Here is a 27964-nt window from a genome sequence, read left to right on the forward strand (position 1 = left end):
CAGCCCTCAATATACCACCTTGAAACCCTCCTGCATACCCCTTGGGGCTATGAACCCCAGTTTGAGAACCCTTGGTTTACAGTGTAGTAAAACTACTGGCATAGTCTGAAGAATTGCTAATGATATATTCTGGTAATAGCAGGAGAAAGTTTGCAAGATTGAAAAAAATGTATGCAGTATTACATTGTATATTAGTTAGCTAAGGTCATAGATGAATCTTTTTTCTTTTATTCAGGTTTGGCATTGTTTTCAAGATAACACAAGAGGAAGGGGACTATTTACTTCTTGACACACAACAAGAAGAGCGCAGCAACTGGATGATCTTTGTACGTCCAGCAGAGGAAAGCAGAACAGAATTTGGTGGCATTCCAATACAAAGGGGATATTTATTTTGCAACTATCAAAGTAAGTAATATGGCTAACTACATTACTTGAGCTTACCTGTATAATGATTCCTCAAATTAGAATAGTTTTCAGTGCATTGTTGTCTTTATTTTACTACCGAGAGGTATTTAGTATTTATCCCGTTTGTATGTGATGGAAAGGACTAAAATTTTGTGAACAAAATAGAAATATGCATGAATTAATCTAGATGTAGGGAGGCTAATGCACCAAAGAAAAACAAACATAAAAGATAATGACATACAGTGAGAAGGTTAGGGGTTGAAGACTATTGTTTGAGTGGTTATGGCCTTGTATGAGGGTTCAAGAATTGCTGCAAGAATAAAGGGTAAAGAATTTGGGGGGTGAAATTGAGCCCCCTTTGTTATCATTGTTCCTGACTGTATTGCACGATTTTATGACTGATCTACCTTGGGAGTTGTTGTATATAGAGGAATTTTGTTGATAGCAGAATTAAGATAGTGGAGAAGTTTAAGAAATGGAAGGCAGGAATAGAGTCAGAGGGTATAAGAGTGAAAGTAATGATTACTGGCATGGGAGAAGGACCTTTAGTGGAAAATTGCTACTGGCCATCTACTGTCTGTAAGAAAGCTGTTGGTAGCAACTCAATGATATGCAGTGAGTGTGGAGGGTGGGTACACAATACATACAATGGTGTAGATAGCATAGTGTGCTGTATGTGCAGATAACTGGAGTAAGGATGGAAAACTCAACATTTGAGATATATCTCTGGACTGTGTCAATGCATTCTGCTACCTTGGGGATATGATCATTGCTCAAGGTAGTGTTCAAATACGTAGTTGCAAGAGTCAGAAGTGGCTAGAAAATTATTGGGAGCTGTTTCCTTTATTGACAGCAAGAGGACCTACTCCATGTGAAAGAAAAGATGTATACAACCATCTCAGCCAATTTACACAAAACCTCACCAATACTCTCAATTCCCAGCCTCTCTCATAACTCTGAACAGGAACTCCTGTCTTTCAGTACCACATTACACATTCACCTCATCATTCTCATTTTGCTTGCACAAGTTTACTTATGTCATCCTCTTTAACTGCCCATATTTCACTGCCACACATCACACTTTTCACACCAGACACATACATTCTTTCTATCATGCAGAGGAAAGGTCCTCTTGCCTTCAATTAAGGCAACAGATCCCTAAACTTCCCCCATAACAAAGTGGCTAAGTGTTAATTTTTTGGTGAATCTTGCAAATGGTGATACAAGTATGAAAATTGGCATGAAGATTCAATGAGTTAATTATATATCAAATCTATCTGATTAGACATTCAAAACTCCTAGATGGTGGCCATTTTCCAAGATGGCCACCAAATGTGGAGGTCAGATTTTCCTTTTTGGCATAAAAATTATTGTATTCATCAATTTAGATGATTTCAGCGTTACTTGGTTATTGGAATATGTAACATGTAAAATAAAATATATAAAGAAAATCAGAAAGTGAACAGAGTAAATTGGAGGAAAATTTTTGAGAATTTAATTTTTTAAATATCAGAGTACAGTATGCAGCTCCTCCTCAACTTACGACGGGGTTAGGGACCCAAATCCAGTTCGTAAATCGGAATGGTCGTAAGTTGGAAATGCAAATAATAATAGTGGTCCCTTGGTTAACGAACGCCTCGTTTAACGAAATTTCGGTTAACGAATTACTTTCCATAAGAATCTTCAATTCGGTTAACGAACAAAAATTTGATTAACGAAATCCTTACGAAAATCACATTTTGTTCTGAGCATTAGCTGGTCATCCGATGGCCCAGTCTGCCAATTCAATAATCTGTTCTAAGTTTAAATTCGTTTCCAATGGAGTATTTTTGGAGTAAATACACCTGTTTCAATAAATTTCAGCTTTTTAATATTTTTGAATGTTTTATATTAAAATTATTAGTCATTTTAACATTAAATATTGATAATATATGCAGTACTGTAGAGGGAACTAACATACCAGTTTGCTGTTGTGAGAATCAGCTGAGGGGTACAGTACTCAGCCAATTCAGTAATCTGTTCTATGTTTAATTTCGTTTTCAATGGAGTAAATACCCTGTACAGTAGGGGGCAGGGAAAAAACACTTTTATTTGAGTTGCAGGCTGCACTTTTCAGGCATCGTTTGTATGGCTGTAACAAACACCTGTGCAAAATTTCATGCCATTTCATGCATACTTACCCTGCCGCATCGCGAACGACTTTTTGTCAACTTTTAGTGTATACCAAAAATTAGGTGTCATTTAATGTTTTCCAAGATAATGATAAATTTTACATGGGTGACATCGATTTAATTCACATGTTATTTTACAGGTACACCGTATAGAAAATCATTACAAGTTCATATTGAAATTCTTTTTTGTGCGGAACCTTGGCATCATTTTCCTAGACAATAATCTTTGCCTAATATATCCATCTCTCGATTCGTATCCCGTCACTTCAGTGCAAGCTTCAGTCATCACTTTTATGCTCTCTCGACCGCCTGAGTGCTGTTTGGCCACTTGGGCACCACTAATGGTGTCTCAAGAATGTCATTAACCTGTAGATTTGACAGAGAAGCAATGTAAGGAGGCTCAGTCTTGAGTTCATTCCTCCAGTTAATCATGGAATGATAGTTTTTGCTTGCCACTTTAGTTTCGGAGTCACCACCTTTCTCATGTTGACTACAGGAGGCACATCCTCATTCCCATCTCCATCTTTACCCTCCTCATCAGTATAGTTTAACAAATTCTCGTCAACAGCAGCATCAGAATCTTCCTCCTCCTCTTCAAATCTGCCAGTGCATTCTTCCTTTTGCTGATTCTCCTCTCTAATTTTTCTTATCATTGAGACAGCTTTTTCTCTAACAGTCATGTCCTCATCTGCACACATACCAAGAAGAAGTTGATCTGTGTGGGCGAAGTATGCATTTCTCTGGACAGCCTTCTTCACTATCGTCTCCTCCTCACTATTCAGGTGTTTCATATATAGCAGGGACTGGAATACGTTCCTTGAGCCGTGTGTTACGTAAGGGTGTATCTTGATGTAAAACCACATTGGAGCACTGAACTTTATTATTGTAATGACAATTCTTTTCAACTCATGGCTGGGTCTTGATGTTGCTACATACAGCCTGAGGATTCTACTCCATAAGGTGTTCCACCTTGACACACAGGGAGGACCTGGCTCAATAGCAGCCAAGTCATCTTCAACAACACCTGTGATAACTCCTTTACAAATCCTATACAGGTATTTCTGATCCCAGGACAGATCTTTCTCCACTTCATCATTAAACACAGGGAAATCAGGGAAACTGACTGGCTGGAAGGCGACAACTGGAAGCTCAGACAAAGACTCCTTGATCTGCTTTCCAATGGGACCACGCCAATGCTCAGGACCACTTGGTTTACCATCATAGTGATAAAAAACTGCGCGGAAAGGCAGCTCATTTCCGTGAAGCTGACATATGAAATAATGGAGCGGGTGACCAAGTAACATTTCAAGATGATGAATGACTCCATTTTCTGATCCTACATTTACATTGGTTCCATCACAACCAACACACACAATGGGCTGCTGGGTTAGATTTTTCTCCACCAGAAACTCGTGAATAGTTTTGGCAATCTGCTTTCCGTGTCCAGTCTTGGGAGTCACATGTGTGAGATATTCATTGCCAGGCTCAACCATGATGACATAATGATCTTTCACCATCATCCTCGAACTCCATTTCTCGTGGTGATCCTGCGGTGTGAACTGCTTAACGGTAACTATTTGAATAATTTCAAGTGCGCCAACTTACCCAGGTCTCCCCTACATTACAGTACAGTAACACAACATTGAGAAATGAAATGAGAAAAGGCTGATAATCAATATAGACATAGCACCATACTCATCTGATGAAATAAGAGATATGAAAAAAAGTTGATAAACACTGAACAGAACATTGCACCGCCACAGCGGCTGTTTGGCTAGTACTGTAGGTAAATTTAAAAATTTCAGTAGAAAATGCGGCAGACTAAACCTCGACTTATCAGCTTCAAATTTGGCATGGAGTCTTAGATATGTATAAGGAACAATGCCTGAAGAGTGCAGCTTTGAGCAAAATTTCACTGCCCCCTACTGTACAGTATCAATAAATTTGAGCTTTTTAATATTTTTGAATGTTTTATATTAAAATTATTAGTCATTTTAACATTTATTTAACATATTGATAATATTATATGCAGTACTCCTTGTACAGGTTCAGTCTGGCTTTGTTTACAATCGAGAGAGCAATTATTTTGTTGGTGTCTTGATTTTTGCATTTTTCATTGAAATTATTGGTCATTCTGAACTTTAGTTAACATATTGACAATATATAGCGCAGTGCAGTGTTGATTTAAAAAAATAATCTTGAATTACACCTAGTGAACTTAAAATTTTATTGGTGAAATGAGGTCTCAAGCATGTGTCCCCTGAAAGATGATTTCTCCTCCACCCCCACTTCCTTCTCTTCTCCTCCACCCCCACTTCTAATTCCCATCATCATCATCAACCAGGAACCTTGTACATACACACCTCAAAGTAAGTGCACTTTACTGCATTTTTTTTTTACTTTGTATGTACTTTTTGGTGAGCTGGAACCAATTACCCAATATCCCATTGAAACAATGGATTCGGTTAATGAAATTTTCGGTTAACGAACGACATTCTGGAACGAATTGTGTTCGTTAACCGAGGGACCACTGTACATATAAAATCTAAAATGAAATACAGGACAGTAAAAGTAATAAATAATGGATACAGTGTTACTGTGCACTTACCTTTAATGTAGTCAGCTGAATGCACACAGGGCCCCAATAATTTTCTATTTACAGGATACATGGAGACTATTATATGGATGAAGCAGAGGAGGAGACAGGGCTGGGTGGGTCATCAATGTTGCTTTCTTCAGACAGGTTTATGTACAGGGAAACTTGCTGGTTGAAGGTATTGGATCATCTTTAGGGAGTGAAGAGGCAGCACTGGTGGGGCATGAGGAGACAGCAATGGGGGACTTCTCAAAAGAGAACTCCAATTTAGATTGCACAGTTTGCTTTTTCTTTTCATTATAAATTTCCCTGTAGCAAGCAAGTGCATTTTGGACCATTCTGTCAACTTTGGCAAAACGCTTATAATTTTGATCCATTCCGTCAAACATTTGCATCCTCTTATTAATTGTAGCAAATGCCTCTGCCATTTGCTTCACTGAAAAATTTTTGGGGGGTGCAGGTCCTTCTTCTACATTTAGACTCTCTTCTTCCTCTGCATTTTTCTGTCTTCCAGTTATATAAGATCCTTGTTACTTAGCTCTCTTGCTACACTTTCAACCAACTGTTCAACATCTTCATTATCAATATTTAACTCAAGCTGTTTACCCAACTCCACTATCTTGTTACTAATCTCAGAAATTACTTAATTTCATTAAATCCTCTGAAACTGTTCACATATCTTTTCAGTACTTTCTTCCATATTCCATTCGTGCATTGTTCTGTAACCTCATCCCATGCTGCAATAATGTTTTTTATACATGTCAAAATGTTGTAGTCCTTCCAAAACTGTCTGAGCATTTTCTCACCTTCAGCAGCAGCAACAGCCCGAGCGAAGGTCATACGTAAATAATTAGCTTTAAAAGCTGCAATAGCACCTTGACAGTATGACAGTATCACCAGTCATAGTTGCTGACCAGCCTCTTTATGCCCTAGCAAAACAGATACAATGGCACCAGCCTGATTATGGAGAAGATAATTTGTGTTCATGTTTGGAGGGCTTCATATAGAGATGGCTGCACTGAAATCAGTTGGAATTCTGCTTCAGGACAGTGGGTGGACCAGCTGCATTGTAGAGGCAGGAGTGGCCTCATCTAGCACAGCAGTCTTTCCTCTTGGCATCTAGTGTCACAAGAACACGCCATGCACATCAGATTACTGCTTGTAGTCTGTACAAGGTTATGAAGGATGCATATAATGAGTACTGTTCAGGTGTATCTAGAGATACAGCCTTGGGATTTGAAGAGTGGTGTGACCAAAGGATTGATTTGAAAGTCCACAGTTCCAATTCTAGAGCCTTGTACTTGACATTTTACTTTTATCCTCTGCACCACTGGTCGGCTCGTTAGCTGCTTGGGCAATCGGTCACGTCTCTGATTACTTTTCCTTTTCTTTTATCCTCTCCACCAAAAGACCGGCGCATTAGCCGCTTGGGCGATCGGTCATGTCTCTGTTATGCACTGTTGGCAAGTACTGGACATGCACTGGCTCCTGAATGTACCTGAACCCGCTCCAGTGTTGGTCAAGTCTTGTTTTGAAAGAGCTCACACTCGGTGCCGTCACAACACTTTCTGGTAGATTGTTCCAAGAGTTCACAACTCTCACTCAGAAAAAGTTTGCCCTCACAGTTTTCTGGACTTGTGGCTTCTTCAATCTTGAGCTGTGACCCCTTGTGGGACGAGCGTCCGCCAGCTCCAAGTAAGGACACTCGACTAAGTAATGCCCCTTGAGATGCTTATACACCTCTATTAGGTCACCCCTTGCCCATCTGTAGTATAAGCTAGGCAAGTTCAGGCGCTCCAATCTCTCAGGGTAGCTGAGGTGCCGAAGGGCAGGCACCAGTCTGGTGGCCCTCCTTTAAACATTTTCAACCAACTGACAGTCCCTAGCATATCTTGGGGACCAGGCGGGGTGACAGTACTCCAGATGGGGAAGCACTTCACTCTTGAAGATCGTTACGAGGGACGAACCGTCTAGATATCTGAATGACCTTCTTATAAGACCCAATAATTTATTTGCCTGATTTGCCTTCTTCTCACAATGGCCCGAGAACTTCAGCTCATTGTCAACATACACACCTAGGTCCTTCTCACATTCAGTCTCAAATAGTGCAGTTTCTTCATTCCGTTGGGACATATGATACGCCTCCTTACCGTTGGTATGCCCCAGGTGCATCCTCTTACACTTCGTGACATTGAATCTCAGCAGCCATTTCTTCGACCATTCTTGGAGCCCACAGAGGTCCTTCTGCAGCTCTTCACAGTCTGCTTGATTCTTGATTTCCCGAAATAACTTGGAGTCATCGGCCAACATTTGTATGGAGGAGTGTACAACGCCAGGCATGTCATTTATGAAACAAACAACAGCAGGCCCAATACACTGCCCTGGGTACCCTGCTTGTGACAGGTACGGATGATGATTTCATGCCATTATTCACCACACACTGCTTGCGTTCATGTAGAAAGTATCCTATCCGCGCTAGGGCATTTCCCCAAATTCCGCACCCTTCCAGTTTGATTTTCAGCCTTTCATGGAGTACACTGTCGGAAGTCTTGGCTAAATCTAGGTAAATATTGTCAATATTACCACCCCATTCCAGAATATGAGTCCAAATATCCAATACCTTGAGCAATTGTGTTAAGCAGGAGCGCCCCGGCATAAAACCGTGTTGGCAATCCTTTACCAGTTTGTTTTGTAGTAGATGTTCCATGGCGGCATCTCTGATAATACTCTCAAGTACTTTACATATTATTCGTAGTAATCCGATCATTGAGAAGCAAATGTTGAAATGTATTGCGATGTTGTGTCAGAACTTATACCTTACTTTTTTGCAAACAACAATGTCAGCTATGCTCATTGGCTCCCTATTCACCTCAGAGATATGCTAGCTTTAGAATAACAACACCCAGAAGTAGCAAGGGAGTTCCACAAAGGATATTTTGTTGTGCATAAATCAGAAAGGCATTTCTCTTCACTAGCCATTGACCAGGCATCTGAACAAAATTATGCAGTCATAAAAGATGAGGGGGAGCCATTGGCCTGATAGTGGATCCAACAGCCCTTAGGCAATGGATGGTGGCAGGACTTGAAGTTAATTGTTTAGTTGCAGGCTATGATACATTATCATGAACAAAAGATCCAGAAGCAACTAACAGACATCAAGAAGAGAGTCCAAATGCTCAAAGTTTGTTCTTTGTTGTTCTTTGGCTAATACTCTAGCCAGACCTTCCACCAATAGCAGTGAGCTGCTAAGAACTGAACAAGTGGTCTTGCGAGAAAGACTGTGGACAGTGATATAAATGTATCTGCTCTGGTGTCACTTGCACATCGCTGTGTGGATGCACATTCCAGCAGCTGTAAATATGAAAGAATTCTTATAACAATATCTCCCAAGGGTATGAGCAAGATATAAACATGTTTCTCATTGTTTAACTAAGAATCTCTTACACTTATTTTTATGAAAAGAGGTAAAAGTATGCAGAACCATGACTTTATGCATAAAAGACATATCTGAGGATTCCCAAACAATCATAATCTTTTCCAATATGCTTTAAAACATAGGAATAGACACCTTATGTGCACAGATTGCCCAATAATAAGTCATTATATGTAAAAAAAAATAAAAATTGATTAGGCAAATTGGGCGGCTATCTTGGAATTTTGAATGTCCAATTGGATAGATTTGATAAGTAACCCATATTGAATGTTCATATCAAATTTCATGCTTTTATGATCTTTTGCATGATTTTACCTGTTATCCTCTATGCTACCAGCCACTTCTGACTCTTCCAACTGAGCAGGTTTCAACACCCTCACCAGCACTGATCATGTCATCCAGGTAACAGAACTCATCAATACAGCCATTTTTAAAATATTATAGATTACTTTGGCAACATAAAAAAGGCTTTTATTGATTATAACAAAATTATTTTGATATTACAGTATTACAAGTATCGGTTATCGAAGCTCGGGCAGTCTTCAAACTCTCAAACTGTTCAGGTATATTGTTTGTCAGTACAGTACTATACTTCTTTTTATTAATAATGAGGATATCAATTTTAGACTTTTGTCTCTTTACGTTTCTTTTCAGGAAATACCAGCACAATGTGAACTCAAAGTCTGGTTTTCAAAGGACTATGCAGAGAGGATGGGAACAAGAATACTTGCTGGTAAAGTTGATTTTTTTTTTTTAAATTTTCAAATAGTGTACTTTATATGAGTAGGGAAAATGGTATTGAAGTTTCACTTATTTATACTTAAATGTACATTTTCTTATGAATACAATTTGGTTAATTTGTACAGTGAAATATGAATGAATTTCATTGAGATATTAAAAGCACTAAGGATTGGACTTGAGGACCAAATTATTTTGGAAATACAGTACAGGTATTATGTACAGGTAGTCCTCACTTAACATCAAGGTTCCATTCGTGAATAAAACCTTTTCACATTGTATTTCTCCAATGAGTCACATTTACAGAGCTTTGCTCCATGGTATGTGTGTGAATAATAAATGGTTTATTAATAGAGTTGCAGCCGGTGGCTGAAAATATACAAGCTTACATGTGATTTAGACATAATAATATACATTCAATACATTTACAGAGCTGTACAGTACATGAATGAGGAGCTGTTTATTATTTTGACAATAGATGGGATGGTGCTGTTCTTATATCTATCAGTGCGGGCTCTTATGGGCTGAATTTTGTTGTAGTGGCGGACTGCGCGAGATGGGCGGGGGACTGCCGGTGGCAGTAGGTGGCGATGACGAGGATGGCGCAGTAGCCCACTGCCAAATCCTGCTAGTGCGCGGTGGTGGAGGTCGCTGAGGGATAGCATTTCCAGGTTGGAGAGAGCGTTGTTGTAGCCCGAGTAGTCTGCGCCGAGCATGATTCTGCAGGCCCTCTTCTGTACCTTCTCTAGCTGACGTTGTTGGGTTGAGTTGAGAGAAGACGACCAGGCTGGTGACGCATACGTTAATTTTGGGAGAGTAAATGCGTTGTAGATAGTCCTCAGCTCTGGCATGGGTGCTCCAAGTGACCTGAGTCGTCGTAGCATGTAGAGTCGGTACAAGGCTGCCTTGATTGTGTTGTTTACATGGGCCTTCCAGTCCGGTTTGTGGTCTATAGTTACCCCCAGGAGTTTGGCAGACTGCACTAACTGGAGAGGATGGGCACCCACTGTAACTGCTGGAGCTTGCACTGGAATGGTGGCGGTATTGAAGTGCATGTACGGTTTTGGTGTGATTGCTGGTGACCTTGTTCTCCGTAGTCCATGCCTGTAGCTTGTCCAGGGTGCCTTGTAGCGATGTATAGTCCGGTGAGGTGTTGTCCACTGTAACCCCCACAGTGCAGTCATCCACGTACTTCCACCTGTGAGGAGTGTCCGACAGAGCGTCGTTGATCAGGATTGGGAAGCACAGTGGTCCCATCTTGGTCCCCTGGGGAACACCGCAGGTGAGGTGTTGGAATGTGGAGACAGAACCCTGGTACCTCACTGCCTGACGACGCTCACTCAGGAAATGAGTGAGCCATGAGACCAGGTTGGTGGGCAGCCCTAGTGCAATGGCCTTGTCGATAACAGTGCAGTGATCAACAAGGTCAAACGCCTTCCTTAAGTCAACAAGGGCAACGGCCAGTGATGTTTTACATTTCTCCAGGTTTTTGTGCAGAAAATCCAGGAAGCTAACTAAGCAGTGTGATGTAGAGGAGGTCCTCATATTGCCAAATTGCTGTGGATCAATTGACTGACGAATACTAGCAAATGCCCATTCAAAAACAAAGTCTTTGCAGAGTAGACTGGGTATGGGGGTAATGGCAACTGGTCTGAGGTCACTAGGGGACTGTGGGGTGGGGACCTTGGGGATAGGGGTGACAAATGCGGTTTTCCATTCATTAGGTCATTTGCTTTGTCTGAGGGATGCAATAATAATGGAACAGAGGGGGGTGGCAAGTTCAACTGCAAACTCCATATAAATTTTGATTGGGATGTCAATTGGGGTTGTAAAGCATTTGGATTTAAATATCAGGAGTTTGTTGGCAATTTCAAATGGTTGAACACTGGGAGAGGAGGAGGGGGAGGGTAAGTAGGCAGGGAGGGGAATGAGGTCAAGACTGGGTAGGGTATGACATATGGTAGCAAAGTGGTTATTAATTGTCTCAGCTGCCTCCTCACTAGATAAATGAGAGATAAAAGGAAATGTGAGAGACTGACGGTTAAGACCACAGAAATCTTTTACCTCAGAGAACAACTGACCGATGCCGACTTCCTTGAGGCCGTGCACTTTCCTGGGATAATAAGACTTCTTGGCTGACTTGATTTCCCTGATGACCTGGTTTCGGAGACTTCTGTACAGGCGGTTGTTGGTGTAGTATGCCTTGTTGCGCTGCTCACTTAGTCTTTTGATCCGGGCTGTAATCCACGGGACACCATCGGGGTGGATCCTCAGTGTCTTGGCTGGAAAGAAGTGGTGGTAGGCTTTGGTGATAGTGTCCAGGTAATTATCCCACTTGTTCTGCACATCGTCTACCGTGATCACTTCAGTCCAGGGATACCGGGTCACCCATTGTCCGAAACGTGGCATGGCAGAGTCAGGGGTGGGTCGGTAAGTCCTGGTGACAACTGGCGGTCGTGAGATGGTAGGTGTAGGTGACCACAGTACAGACAGGTGGGGGCTTCGCCCCATGACGGGCAGTGGCTGGGGGGAAGGTAGTGGTTGCCGAGCTCAGTCATGATGAGGTCCAGGGTAGCATTCCCATGTGTAGGAAAGTCAACTATCTGGGCAAGGTGGAGATGTTGGGTGATGTTGCTGATGTCTGACTCATTAAAGTCACCGCATATCACTAGTTTGGCACATGGAAATCTCGATCTCAGGGAGTCAGCAGTGTCTATTATATGAGTAACCAGTACATTGGCAGTAGGGGCGTGGGGGGTGATTAGCCACTCAAGCAATGAGGGAAGCAACCTGGTGGAAGGTGGGAGTGACCTTAACCCACAAAGCTTCTACATCCTCAGGTACATTAACACCTAGGTGTGATGGTTTAAGGTCACTGCGACAGTAAAGCACCACACCACCACCTCGCCTGTTCTTTCTTAGGTGGTGAAATAACTCATAGTGTGTGTGTGTGTGTGTGTCGTCATCTACAAGGATTTGCATACCTTGCTGCATCATGTTGAACGCTTCTGCCTTCCTCTCGGGAGCTTGCGTTCGTTGAGGTTCTTCTCCATTGTCTTCATCGACAACGGGACTGTTTTCTGTTAGTTGTTGCAAATCTTCATTGGTGAGCTCTTCTGTATGGGATGCCAGGACGTCCTCAATATCCTCTTGATTCCAGCTCATCAAAGCCTGCTTCTCTAGCCAAACTGAGGATATTCCTATTCACTGCTGGGACTAAGTCCTTGAATCCCGTAAAACTGTTGATGCAATCTGGCCACATTTTACCCCACACACCATTCAGGCAACTTTCTGAAACCTCTTCCCATGCCTTGCTAATGTTGTTAATTGCATGAAGAATGTTGAAGCCACGCCAATATTCTCGGATCGAAGGTTTATTATCTCCGTCTGTAGCTTTGTGCAGCTGGGCCATGGTACGGCGTAAATAATATGCCTTGAATGCGGCGATGAATAATATTAAGGCTGGTAGAGTGAGGAAAAAAAAACCATAATATACTGTACAGGTGCTCCTCTACTTACGAACGAGTTACATTCCTGAGGCTTGTTTGTAAGTTCAATTTTACTCCTGTAGATCCCAAACATATTGTAAAAAATTAAAAGATTATGGATATTTAGTACAGCTATACCCTTTAATACAGCTTTAAAACCTGGCTCACTCTTCTTCTCTTAGGTAATGTTTGTTCTATCTGGAATTTTCTTCAAAATAATCCAGTTTCATCCACATTAAACACCTGTTCTGGCAGGTAACCCCCCCCGCCCCCTCAGTAATGATGTTTGTATCTCTGAAAGTTTGCAAGTTGAACGTTCTTAGGTAGAGGAGCACCTGTATATAATTTTTTCTCCTAAATTTGTCAATCCTTTTAGTTTCTGCCATATACAGTGGTCCCTCGATTAACGAACACAATTGGTTCCACAGAGTCGTTCGTTAACCGAAAATTTCGTTAACTGAAAATTTCATTAACTGAATCTGTTATTTCGATGGGATATTGGGTAATTGGTTCCAACTCACAGAAAAAGTATACATACAGAGTACTGTATACCGGTAATAGAATTAACAAAACATTAAATATAAACTTAATACAGTTCTGTACTGTACAGTATACTGTACAATAATAAATAAAAAACAATAGAATACTATATTTTAACTTACTTTGAGGTGTGTATGTCGTATTCCCGGCAGCTTTGTTTACATATCAAACAGCTGATTGTAGAGGCAGTCGATGATGACATGCCATATTCTTTACAGAGTGCAATGACTCTAATGCCTTCTTCATGTTTCATATTAATTTCTGCACTCTATATTATCAGTATGTGAATTAGATTTCAGAATGACCAATAATTTTTATGTAAAAATGCAAAAATATTCAAGAGACCAACAAACTGAATGTTCACTCCACTGTAAACAAAGTTAAACTGAGAAGCATTGGTGGGTAATTTGATCAGCTGATTGGCACACAAAAACTGTTCCCTGTACTGTCTTTATTTTCAATATGTTGACTAAATTAGAATAACCAATAATTTTAATACAAAAAATTAAAAAAAATCAAGAGCACAACTTTCTTGATATTTACTCCACTGGAAACGAATATAAACACAGAACTAATTACTGTATTGGTGGACTAGTCGATCAGTTGATACACACAACAAAGCGTGTTTCTTGTAAGGCTTTCATTAATCGATTGGGAAAACAGTTTAGAAGTGTATAAATCATCTTGTGTCATAGAAAAACTTCTGGTTGAATCAAGTTTGATTAGAGAAATTAATTCTGTAAAACTTAGTGATGGTCAGTACAAAACTGATATGTTACACAAATTTATTTGTCAGTGGCCCAAGGTTAAAAATGCTTTGAAAGGATTTGAGGTAGATGTAGGATAGATGATTAGTGGGTCTCATATATTTTTTGCCTAACTTAACATGACTAGTTACGTCGCCCTTTCTTATAAGCTCCTCTTGTGTTTGCGGTGGTGGTGTTGTGTGGATTAGTGGATGTCATGTTTTTGACCTGACCTCATGTTTTGTAAGGTCACCCTGTGTACATAAGCCTCTCTCAGTCTTTGTAATTCAGGTGCCTCTGAAGATGTCTTGAATAAAGACGAAAGCTAAGGTGCTCCATTGTTTCCCCCTTTCCTGTGTGATTTTATCAAGATTTATCATATCCACATTTCCATTGTGGACCTACATGCCTTAATATTACTCATATAAATTTTTTATTTCACCAATGTAAAGCGTAAAATTTTCACATTTTTGTTATCTAACACTTATTGTCCTTACTTGGTTGTTTGATGGGTAAACTACAAGTTGAATGTATTAAAAAACTGTAATGTGTGAATTCACATCATTAAAATTATTTCAATGTTCTTTTTTAACTTTTTCTGATTTCATGTGAAAGAGTGATTAATTGTATGTGGAATATACTGTACCTGTTTTTTTATGAAAAAATTGAACCAGTTGCTGAAAAATCTATCCAAAGAAAAAAATACAGTGTGGCTCTTTTGTGCAAGTTCACAACTAGCCTGTGCGTAGGGCGAGTAGTTGCTATAAATAAGGTGCTGCGCAAGAGTGTTAATAAAATATCGTAAAATTATAAATGTTACTGAAGAAAAATCCAGCACTCAACCTCAGATGATTTTTTAATTTGTTTACATAGCGAACGGCTGACCAGCCAGGAAGCCCCGGCATCTGCCTGTCTGTTATTTATTTATGTAGTAAACTCTTGCCATTTGCGGGTTTGCGATTCTCGTTTTTGACGATTCGCAGTAAGCAGTTGGTGGCTAGCTTGTGAGCCTCTGCCCCGCAGCGCAATGAGTCACCCCATGCACCCACAGCATCTCCTCTACCTCTGTTAGCACTCAACCAGTGCCTGCGACTCAGCATCACTTGTGTTGTACTCTCCAAATTATAGTGTTTCTGTGTGAAAATGGCCCCTAAAAGACTGCCTGGTATAAGTGGCCGCGGCTGGTCGGTTGTTTGGTGTGAACGAGTCCACAGTGCGGTACATAAGAAAGAATGAACAAACAATACGTGACTCTGTTCAAGAGAGTACTACTGCAAGTCTGTACTAAAATGGCACGGGTTGTTCGTGACAAGAACATTAGTAAAAACAGAAAAAGCACTGAACATTTGGATTGAGGACCAGCACTGCAAAAATGTTCCGATCGGCAACAATGTGATTCATGAAAAGGCTAAGAGTCTTCATGCCCATTTTTGTGAATCAACAGGTGGTGAAGGGGCTATTACAGCTACTTTTAGTGCCAGTAAAGGGTGGTTCAAGAATTTTAAGAAAAGATTCCATAATGTGAAGCTGACTGGGGAGGCTGCATCAGCTGACCACACTGCCCCAGATGCATTCCCCCAAAGTTAAAGAAAATAATAGAAGAGAAAGGCTGTTCCTACAAGTGTAAAAATATTTAAGATACACTGTACACTAGGCAGGTAATGACAATTTACTAGTACAGATAGTTTATTATTAAATATATTGACAAGTAGAAAGTTTTCAAACAACAATTATGATACATGATAAGCAAAGCATGTTGTACATTTTGTTGACAATACAGTACAGTATTTTCTTGTTTTAACAAACTAATTCAGGCCAGCCCTTTCCGTTAAATCAAAATTTCTGTTGAATCGAATTTCACTTATTTTTGCGCGATTTAGTGAACCATTTCGCTAAATCGAGCGTGATTTCGTTAAATTACTGGTAAATTGAGTTTCTGTTATTTTCGCTCGATTTAGCGAACAAGTTGGCTAAATTGAGCGAGATTCCGCTAAATTCCGCCCCAAATGCGCTGCTTGGCGCATGGGGATTGTTTACATCCTCTCAGTCTGTGTCCTGCCTCCACCGCGTGTGTTGTTCACTGTGACTTCTCAGTCTACATCTTGGTCAATTAACCCTTAGACCCCGGGTGACGTTCCAGAACGTCTGACCAGCGCGCCCCGGGTGACGTTCCAGAATGCTCACCTATTTCCACCACTGTTTAAATGCCCAGAGTGGGTTACCAGGTTCTAGTGTGACTTATTGCCTCTCACACCACACGCTCGGCCACAGGGAAGCTTCCTGAACATAATTACCTACTTTTGTTTGTTTCATTTTCATTGTTTGTCGATTTTATCATGTTGTATCAAAGTAATATTGATAAAAGTTGTGTAGCTGTATTGTAGGGTAGTATTACTGCAAAACAATGCTATGATTATGTTAAAAATGCATTTATTTGTGGAATTATTATTATTTTATGCATTACTTGCTCTACTAAACACAAAGACAGCCAGGCAGACTGGCGACCGACTGGTGATTGTTGCCAAGCACTTTTTTATGAAAAGTTATGCAAATAAGATATTTTAAGTTAATTATTTATAGCAAATAAGTATTAAGATCAGTAAATACATACAGTATTACCCCGCCTAACGCGGTTTCACTTAACGCGTTTTATCATATACGCGGTGCCTCGCCAGAGCTGAACTTTCACTTAACACGGATTTTTTCCACATATACGCGGTGAGTGTCCGGCTCGAGACGCTATTTTTAGATTTGCCCCACCCTGCCTGACTGCCTGTTTTAGCTCATAAAATTCATACAAATTACCCAGCCAAATATAATTTACATTGCTGGAATTCTTATAATTTGGTGATCATTTTGAATATAAACATCATATTTTTGCATTAGACATACAAATTTTAGATAAAAATGTTTCTCAAATTAACTATGTTATCTTTTGTGCAAAATATATGACATTTATATTCAAAATATTCCTGGTCTTACAAGGAATCCAGCATTGTCAATTATATTATCCTAACTTTAGTTTGAGGTATTATTTATTAAAATTTAGTGGTTATCCCACACATCTCCTTGGGACGGTTGGTGGGGGGTGGGGGGGAGGGAGGGACCGACCGACCATCTGTTACCCTGTGAAGAATTATTTTTTTTTTTATTAACTGAAGATATTTGTTTTAGCTCATAAAATTCATACAAATTATCCGGTCTGAATATAATTTACATTGCTGGAATTCTTATAATTTGATGATCATTTTGAATATAAACATCATATTTTTGCATTAGACATACAAATTTTAGATAAAAATTTTTCTCAAATTAACTATGTTATCTTTTGTGCAAAATATATGACATTTATATTCAAAATATTCCTGGTCTTACAAGGAATCCAGCAATGTCAATTATATTATCCTAACTTTAATCTGAGGTATTATTTAATACTAAATGTTAAAAACCCTGGAAGGGAGGATTGGTGGGGGGTGGGGGGGAGGGTTGGGACTGACCGCGCGGTTGGAAGAGGGGGGGAGGCAAGGTGGGGTACTTTGATTGACAGATAGTGTTGTGAAGATTATTTTTTTTTTTATTAACTGAAGATATTTGTTTTAGCTCATAAAATTCATACAAATTACCCGGTCAGAATATAATTTACATTGCTGGAATTCTTATAATTTGGTGATCATTTTGAATATAAACATCATATATTTTTCATTAAACATACAAATTTTAGATAAAATTTTTCTCTAGGTAACTATGTTATCTTTTGTGCAAAATATATGACATTTATATTCAAAATATTCCTGGTCTTACAAGGAATCCAGCAATGTCAATTGTATTATCCTAACTTTAGTTTGAGGTATTATTTATTAAAATTTAGTGGTTTTCCCCCAAAAATTTCTCTGAGAGGGAAGAGCCAGCAAGTGTAGTGTGAGAGAGGGAGGGAGTTGAGTCCATTATTTGAATGGACATTAACTTGGCGACTGTATTTCTCTTAAGTATTAATTGTGTGCATGTACCATCATAAAATTAAGATGTTATTTTTACTACAACATAGGTATGTGCCTTCAAAAAGTGGAGTTTGGGGGTCGGGCCGGTTTCTATTGGAATTAATCCCATATGTTCTGTTGTTCACTTAACGCGGATTTCACTTAACGCGGGACCCTCTGGGTTCAATTGACCGCGTTAAGTGGGGTACAACTGTACATTATTGGCCACTTCGGACACAAAGGCGAGCTAAAAATAGCTGCTAAGTGCCGAGGGACCACGAGGTCAGCTGTCAAACCAACACTGTCTCCTAATCTCTCCCCCTCCTCCCTCCCTCTGCGTGGCCAGAGAAGTTTCTCGAGGGTCAATATTTAGTTTTTTTTACTTATTTTTTATTTATCATTTTAAAAGGTTAAAAATTATTTTTGGAAAATTAGATTTTTCTCGATTTACCCCCGGGTGGGGTGTACTGCCACCAACACCCTAACCCGGGGCTTAAGGGTTAACTACTCTACTTAGACATCATGCAAAAGTCTCTCAGCAGTCTCAGAAAGGAACTGGTTTGGGTTAGAAAGTCAAGAGTGCGGCTATCAATTGGAAAAAAATTTGGTAATTATAGAAAAAAAATTAAAACAAATACTGTTCTCCTAGTTTGAGGTAAGCCATGAATAATGTTTCTAATGTGTCTATTGTACATATCATGTGTCTGAGGTGTCTCTGTAGATGTGAGCGTATTAACGGAATAAATCTCAATTTAGTGAACTAGTTCACTAAATTGAGTGAAAAATAATGGTTAAACTTCCTTCCGCAAATCGAGAGTTCGTTATATCGAATTCCGTTAAATTGAGAGTACTGTATGCTGTATATGGTAGTATACAATGTACTATCAGTATATGGCAACAAGCACACAGACTCTTGCCACTTGTGACAGTTTTTGGCATTTAGCCAAGTCGTCGTTAACAATTATTCTCTATTTAGACTGATAATGTCTTATATATACAGGTGCTTCCCAACTTACGATGGGGTTAGGGACCCAAATCCAGGTCATAAGTCCGAATGGTCCTAAGTCCGACAAATAAAAAAAAAAATATATAAATAAATAAATAAATATATATATATATATATATATATATATATATATATATATATATATATATATATATATATATATATATATATATATATATATATATATATATATATATATATATATATATATATATATATATATATATATATATATATATATATATATATATATATATATATATATATATATATATATATATATATATATATATATATATATATATATATATATATGCAAGTAAATCACTGTAGGTGCGCGTGATCTAGGTATATGCTGATAACCACAAGGAAAGAAGAAAACACGAAGTTCCCAAGCGCTTTCGTGTAATTCACATCTTCAGGGGTGAGTACAGACTAGAGAGAGTAATACAAATCAAGGTGTATATATACAGAGGAGGGTGAGACCAGGTCCACAATGGTCAGGTATTAGGTAATGACCCTACTAATCTTTAAATAGCACACAACGGTTGGTGGTCAGGTCAGATGGTCAAGTGACCCGGCCTTCTCACCTGATCACAAATCTTCTTAATTACAAAATTGTCCAGCTTGTACATGCCGTTACTCAAATTCATGTTGAATGCTTCGGTATGTTTAATAAGACTAGATTCTATGATGTTCCTACTATCAATTGAATTACATGGTAATATTGAGGAGGCATTATCCCAGTCAATGCAATGCTTGTTATCCCTCAAATGAACAAACAGAGCATTGGATTCCTGGCCTGTCCTAACACTGTATTTGTGTTGTTTAATTCTAGTTGCAAGATTTACCTGTCTGGCCTAAGTATAACATTTGCAAGGAACTTATAATGCAGCCAATTGTGTTGTTAATCAAGAACTCCCCCAACAACACAATTGGCTGCATTTATAAAGTTCCTTGCAAGGAATGTAATATGTTTTACTTAGGCCAGACAGGTAAAGATCTTGCTAACTGCTAACTTTTATTATGAATTTAGCTTCCTTTTTTTTTTTTTTGCTTAAACCCTTAAAAACAGAGCTAGAGAGCTGAAATTTTCATATGTTGTCTTGTAGCTTAGACATAGAGCTTTCCAAAAAGGTATAGCATGCCAAGATCAGATGATGATCAAGGTGTACACAAATAATTAAATGAACAAATGAAATTAAACATTAATTTACATTGAAGTTTCAACATACACTTTATAATCTTTATTTACTGTACAAAAAGATAGAAAGTATTAAACGAATCCCAAAACTATAGTACTGTATAGCATAGGTAGCAAATAGCATCATGCCAAGATCAGATGATGATCAACTTATCAAGGTGTACACTGTACACAATTTCAAAAATAATTAATTTGCATTCTCATACAACCTATCGGCCTTATTCATTATCCATGTAAACATGCAATACCAACCACATACACATTATATCAGTGCATTTTTATATAACTTATTGTTGGTCTTAGTTACATAAATAAACAGAAAACTCTAAACTTTAATGAAAAGTAAGTTTTTAGAAAATTTTGTTTGGCACACACCTTGGATGACATCCTGGTTATGAACTTATGCAGTACTCAGCATAACCAAATATATTGACACAAAAAAATCCTAATTAAATTAACAAATAAATAAGAAATGAAATTATACATTAGTTTACAATTACATTCTATGATTCTTTCAACAAACACTGACAGTCTTTATTTACTGTAAAAAAAAAAGCATTAAACTTTAATAATCGAAAAATTCCATTCACTCCGGCTGCAGTGGCTGGGCCTTCTCCATCGCCTCGACGTGATGCTAGTTGCCCTTCATAAACATCAGCCTCTCAAATTTGCCATCTGACAGGGTGGCTCTCTTGGCCCTCAAGATATCTTTGCACGTACTAACATGCAGTCAGCCAAGCGTGCCTGACTGGCTGTTGGAGACACACGTCGCGGCGTCACACTCTTACAACAGGCAGAAACAAACGTGTATAAATTTTGTTAGCGGACTTAAAGTTAGTGGACTAAATTTAGTGGAAGCAAATTGGCCAGCTAATGGTTTCCAAAGTTAGCGAAAACGCTAATTCGCTAACGAGAATGTTAGCTTCGCTAATTAGCAGTTAGCGGATTAGCGGAACTGTGCCCGCCACTGATTAAGACCTACCAGTAAGGTAAAGTAAAAATCTGATGCTAGTGGTGGAGCATAATTAGAGGTTGACATTTTATACCTGTTGTATAAGATGACCCCTATTTTTGAAAAAAAAAATTGGAGCTTCAAAAGTCAACTCAGAGGCCACAATATACGGTACAGGTACACCACCAATTTTCCGGCACTCTTGGTTCCAAAGCCTTGCTGAATTATCCGTTTTGCCTGACCCAACCAAGGTCAGGTAATACTAATTCAACAATACACCTCTGACCCACAAATTATACACCTCTTGTGTCTCTAAAGCACCATGGACTGCTAGAACCTTAAATTAAACAAATGTTAAATGTAGATTAAATGTGAAAAAGCCATAATTTTGAGCAACATATTACTGTACACACTGTACTCAAATTTACTACACTAAAGGACCAAAAATTTTATCTCTTGGACAAACTATATGATGTTTATACTCAAATTATTCACTATCTTACAAGGATTCCAGTAATGTAAGTTATATTCTGCTAAGTTTAGTCAGCGACATTTTATAAGATAAAAACTTTAAGCCTAAAACCACCTTCACCCGGGGTGGGGGAGGTGAGGTGTTGACAGCTGTGGAGGAGGGGAAATAGTGAAGTATACCCAGACAACGTTGTTTCTTATAACGTTGCTACACTTTAGATACCCATGATACCGACAACGTTGTTTTACGACCCAACCGATTCGTTATAACATTGTCACCCAACACGGACAACTTTGTATGGCGCACCACCCTCTCTCAACCTGGCGCCCTACGCTCTCCCGTGGAGCGTCACAGCGTCCCCAAGCATTTTCTGCCCAATCTTTGTTGAACTTCCACAGCGTACGTCGTGCGTAAGTGTTTTTGCTATAAATATTGTATATAACCATTCGAAATGGCTCCCAAGTGCCTATCAAGTGTTAGTGATGCTAGCCAAGGGGGAACCCCAGTCAGATTGGGAAGGGGAGCCCCCCTCTGGGTCAGTGACTCGCCACCCTCCTCTCCACTACCCACCACACACTCGCTTATAAAATGTCACTGAATTAACTTTTTAGTAATTATTTAGTACATTTGAGTACAGGTTTGCCCTTAGGACAATTATTTTTTTCCTTTTTTCACAATATTTATTTAGAATGGTGTGGGCATGTAAATGAGTAAAAATAAATTTAAAAAGTTCCATATGTTTACCCGAAAATACGAGTTGAAAAACTTGTAACTCAAATTTACTACACTAAAGGACTAAAATTTTATCTATTGTGCAAACTATGTTATGCTTATACTCAAATTAATCACTATCTTACAAGAATTCCAGCAATGCAAGTTAAATTCTACTAAGTTTAGTCAGTGACAATTTATAAGATAAAAACTTTAAGCCTAAAACTACCTTCACCGTGGCTGGGAGGGAGGATGGGAAGTTAAGTTCCCTCTCGTAATTATGTCCTGACTAAAGGAGGTACCGGACCATCAGTTCCCGGAAAATTGGTGGTTTACCTGTAGTGTATTTCTTTTTTGTGCTGGTTAGTTGAATCTACAGGTTGCCTGGATACCAGATAACTGGGATTCTACTGTGTTTATTTATTGGTGTAATGGTGTCACCTAGAGGATGATTATGAGAAGGGAAAGAACTATTTATGTTCTGTGTCTATAGAACTACAATAGTTTTTTTTTTTAGCCATGATTGGCAAAGGTTTACTTTACACTGCAAACTAGCCTGGGGCTGTCAGATGATGTTTTCTTCCTACTTTAACCATTATCCGAGCAACAGCATCAACAGCATTTCTTTTACCATTTCAATCACATCCTTTGGCAACTCCCCTTGTCCAGTCATGCTGTAGAATCTAGGGCATGTTGTCAACTCTCTTTATTTCCTTTTCCAACAACCTTAACTGTGGTATTACAGTACGTACTTTACTTTATGTTCGTGCAGTTATTGTCCTTTGAGTCTCACTCCTCAAATGTTGAGACAAATTCATGTTGGTTGATTCTCCTAATGGGTGCCAAACTGCAGCACAGGACAGTTTCTCCTTTTTAATACAGTATTTGTGAACTATGGTGATTCTGCAGACTAGCGCTTGTTACATAAATGGATTTTGCCTCCAGTTCCTTTATATCATCCCAACAGCTAACATCAGTTGACTAATTTACACCTTAGTAAGGGAGTGTCAAGGAAGTGCTGTAATTTAATTGAAATATTGTAAATGATAGTGATAAATATTATATTTATTGCATTTTTTTTTCAGAGGAGGGTGTTTCATGGCAGTTTCGCACTCGTCAGAGGTTTCGATGTCGTGGGTGTGAGGTTGTTTTCAGTAGTGCTGCTAGCCTGACAAACCACCGTTGCATAAGGACTCCCCAGACATCAAAAAGTGAGACTCCAAGTAGTCGAGGTAGGCTGGGCAAAAAGGGTGTCAAACGAGGTGGAGGTCAGTTTGTTGCAACGCCCTCTACATCAGGTAAGAGATCTGCTGCTAAGAGTATTTCACAACAGCAGCAGGCTGATAAACCAAAATCTAGTTTGAAGGAGGAACTTACCTCCCCTGCATCATCAAGTGACTCTGAGGAATCTGAAGTGCTTAGCTTCTCACCCCAGCGGAGAAGTCCGCGATCCAGCCCCCGGGGCCGTGGAAGTGGTTACTCTTGTAACGTTTGTCAAAAAGTGTTTCATAGCCCTGGAAAGCTAAAACAGCATTCATACTCTCATACAGGTGAAAGACCTTTTTCTTGCAACCTTTGTCTCAAAGCATTTTCATCTCGATTTAAATTAGTGCGCCATCAGTTAATACATACAACTGAACGGCAACATCAGTGTCCTCTATGTGAACGTAGTTTTCATCGTAAAGACCACTTAAAGAATCACATTCAGATTCATGATCCTAACAAACAGTTCAAATGTGAAAGGCCTGATTGTGGCAAAGAGTACAATTCTTATATGTCCTATAGAAAACATTGTGCAGTACATGCTGCAGAAGAAGGAGACTTACAGTGCAAAATTTGTCAAAAAATGTTTGAAACAAAGCCTGACCTGATTTATCACCTTAAGGTTCATGTGGGGTCCAGATCTGTCAAAAGTCCGAGTGAAAAGAAATTTCAATGTGACCAATGTGATAGGCGTTTTTTCACACGTAAGGATGTGAAACGTCATCTTGTGGTTCACACGGGAAAGAGAGATTTCAGTTGTAGTATCTGTCCCCAGAAATTTGGAAGAAAGGACCACTTAGTTAGGCATATTAAAAAAAGCCATGGAATTTCTGATTTAAGCCGAATGGAAGGTTTAGAATTCAGTGCTGCATCATCTTCTGCACCCCAAGCACTCTCTCCTAATGCTAGTGTGGCTTCGTCTCCTCCACCTACCTCGGGGAATCATCCCTTGCCTATGGTACTTTTACCAGAGCCTGTGGCAGGGCCATCTGGGTTGTCTGGTCCATCTGGACTCTCTGCTACTACAAGCCTTATGGGGCAAGCAGGGGAGACACACTTCATCTCACCATCATTCCAGCAAGATTTTAGAATGTTTGAAGAAACTATCAAAGAAGAACCAGAACTTCAGCCAAGCATGGAAGAAATTGGTCCTGGAGGAGATGATTTAAGTAAAATATTAGGAATGTATTTACCTTCAGGTTCAATCAACATAACAGGTCCCTCCTTACTAGACCCAACAACTCACCGTGTTGAAGAAGGAGAGCATCAACGCAGTCTGTTAGGGTCTGCTCTGCTACGTATACCACAGGAGGAACAAAAGGAATCCGTTTTATTAGGGCAGGGAGCTAGTTTCTCGAGAGAAACGATAGAAACCAGGTCTCTTCTCTCTGGATCCCAGAGTGAAGAGTTTAGTCAGGAAGGAATGATGCCTGCATCTTTAATTTCGAGTGAATCGTCAGGTGTGTCTGGAAGGTCCCTGCATTCCCCAGGGCCAGTATCCCAGCTCTCAGGAAGTGGAATCCCTGCTGTCACTACTGCTGCTACAACCACTAGTGCCACAGTCTCCACAACTGCCTCGCTTCTTCCCTCACTGCCAGGATTTGACCAAGTGTTCCCTTAATAAGTGGTGTGGGATCTGTGATACAAGCAGAGAAGTACCTTGACTTGTGCAGGGAAGAAATAAAGTGAATGGGAAATTAATTTTACTTGTAAAAACAGGCAGGGCTCTTTTTATTAAGCTGAGGTGCACAGGTTATGTTTGAGAAAATGGAAAATAGTACCGGGTATGCTGAAATTAGGTAACAAATTACTGAAGAGGTATGAAGAAGACTGGCATTTAAACCCTTTGATCATAGGGTGAACCAATTGCTTACTTTCATCACTTGTATGTACTGTAGTGCCAGATTAGGTTTAAGTGTCTGCTGCAATATTGAATCATTGTGAAATCTGGTGTATCTTTGATGAGGAAACAGTCGCAATATTTCCATTTATAAATGATTAAAACCTATGTCAGAGAGCTGTACATCTGAATGCTATAATTGAAAATTCTTAGGGAATATGTTCTATCTAATATTCTTAAAAGTTTGATAAAATGAAACCCAACAAAATCTCACCAGTCACATTTGGAACGAAGTACCTGATTGGCAAAATCCCCAAGTTTTTATTGTATTGCAGTAGTCATTGTGTTTGTGTAGTTCCTGTAGCTATAGTTTCTTTTATTTCTATATTTTTTCATCTTTTCTCTTGAATTTAGAGTTTTATTGCTTAAGATAATGAATTATTCTTCAAGATTAAGCCCTCTTCTACCTCTGTTAGGATTAAGAATGATGTAAGGAGTACAAAGCTGATGGTTAGGATGTCTGTGGCACTGTGGGTGACGTCTGCATTGGATAGGTTAAGTTTGATGCCATTATGTACATTTGAACCTTTGACCTATGTGTTACAAATACACAAGTAATGTTTAACCAGGTGACAACAGAGAACATAATTGGTTCCCTTGTTTTTAGCTAGATAGGTTATGTATTGGCTTCCCTTGTGGACACTTTGGAGTGCAAATTTACCAAACTTTCTTTTTAAAGATTTATGTACATTAAGAAGAAAATATTTACAAATGCATATTGGCATTTATACATGACTTTTGCAAGTGTCTTTGAATTGCCAACTTCTAACTTCAAAAATATTTTCACCATTCATTTTAATGACTTCGACGCCTCCTGGTGGAGCGCCCCAGTTTCAGAGATCTTCGTAGTAAGCATCTCTCCCAAGTGGAGGAAGCTAATCTTCTACACAAGCTTTGAGTTTTATCTATTAACATTTAAATGTTTTTCACGAAAGTTCTATGTTATTTGTTACTTGTTTTTGCCTTGCATTATTTGATTTTAGTTTTTTAAGCGTAAATTTTAATTCGGCGACATATGACCTAAGCTGGTGCGTCACCAGGGATGTAATCACCACACTCAATCACTCAATCTTTCTAATGTATAGGTTATGTGGGATGGTATTGCAGCTAACTTTTTCACTTGCCTCTTTTTATCTTGTTGCATATACTGTATGGCTCATAGATGTTAGGAACACAAAGGCAGAGAGTAGTCAGCAAAACAACCAGAACTGCAGCACATCACATTTTGTGACAGAAGAGTCCTTTAGTATGAAGTAAATATAACTTTACATAGCAGAGTTTACAATTTATTTATATTACATAGTAGATTTTGCTATTGGTATTTTTTTTTAAACTTTCACCTCCTGGGTGTATATAATGTTTTCTGTGAGTCTTTGTTTTATTCAGGAGCCAATTTTATTTTTATATAGTTTCTCCTTCTGTCGTTTCTGTTTTTGCAGAGTAGAAGGATAATTATGACGGATGGATTAGGAAAACCTAAGAGGACAAAAGACATATATAGTGACAGAGCACACTGGAGACATTTCTGTTGTGGTCATCTCCTCAAAGGGGAGGTCCATACAGGGGAAATGAAGCATTACAGATTAGATAAGTAAGGATAATTTTCAAGGTATGAATCTTTGAAAGAATTTATTTTTGACAGTATATCTGTACTATATATGTATGAAAGGATATTGTTCAAGAGTATTTATGCGGGGAAGAACATTGAGAATAAATTATCTGTGGAAGGATGTACAATATGAGTGGAAATATTGTACAGTACAATACAGTACAGTACTTATGCAGGGATATATGAAAATGTAGTGGAAACTGGCTAGATCATGATGTTTGGTTCAGGCTGTCCTAGTGATATTGATATCATACCCCCTCTTGCAGAGAGAAGGGAACAATGGACACAAGTGTAGCTGAACTGATCACTGGTTAGACATACTGCATGTGCTATACTGTAAGATGTAAAAGATTTTTCTTCAATTTACATACCTAATAGCCTTTTGTAAATCATTGTCACCAATATCAATAATACCATTTTATGGAAATTTTCCATATACTGTATGACACAAGCTCTTCTGAAATGTAATTACAGTACAGTACAGTACAGTACAGGTATCCCTCGTTATCCAAATGTTTGGTATCCTAAAATTCGCTTATCAGAAAATTTTATTCTTTCACCTATTTTATTCATTATCTGAAAGATGGTTTGATTGAAAATTCAAATCACCCTTTTGTGGTAAGCCCTGACTGCCCTCCAATTAGGTAATGTACACTCACACCAAAAAGTATCAGTGCAGGGTGAGATCGACGACTTCCGAAACGATACGTATACACTGTGATATGTCGGGAAGGTTGGTAAGTGTATCCTCAT

At 39.0% G+C, this 27964-nt stretch overlaps 1 protein-coding gene across 1 annotated transcript; it reads left to right on the plus strand.

Annotated features, from left to right (window-relative positions):
• Positions 1–343: 343 nt before the first annotated feature.
• On the plus strand, positions 344–27964 carry LOC121866821 (zinc finger protein PLAGL1-like). The gene is made up of 4 exons (XM_042366555.1): positions 344–405; positions 9112–9168; positions 9260–9338; positions 23525–27964. Exons 3-4 carry the CDS (start codon positions 9317–9319, stop codon positions 25321–25323), a joined length of 1821 nt encoding a protein of 606 aa, XP_042222489.1. The 5' UTR covers positions 344–405; positions 9112–9168; positions 9260–9316; the 3' UTR covers positions 25324–27964.

This window comes from Homarus americanus, unplaced genomic scaffold, assembly GCF_018991925.1.
Source record: "Homarus americanus isolate GMGI-L3 unplaced genomic scaffold, GMGI_Hamer_2.0 scaffold32583, whole genome shotgun sequence".
Lineage (NCBI taxonomy): Eukaryota > Metazoa > Arthropoda > Malacostraca > Decapoda > Nephropidae > Homarus > Homarus americanus.

Coding starts and splice junctions, on each gene's coding strand:
- LOC121866821 (XM_042366555.1), top strand. CDS start 9,317: ATGGGAACAAGAATACTTGCTG. Junction 9,339..23,524: donor GGGAACAAGAATACTTGCTG/GTAAAGTTGATT, acceptor TTTTTTTTTCAG/AGGAGGGTGTTTCATGGCAG.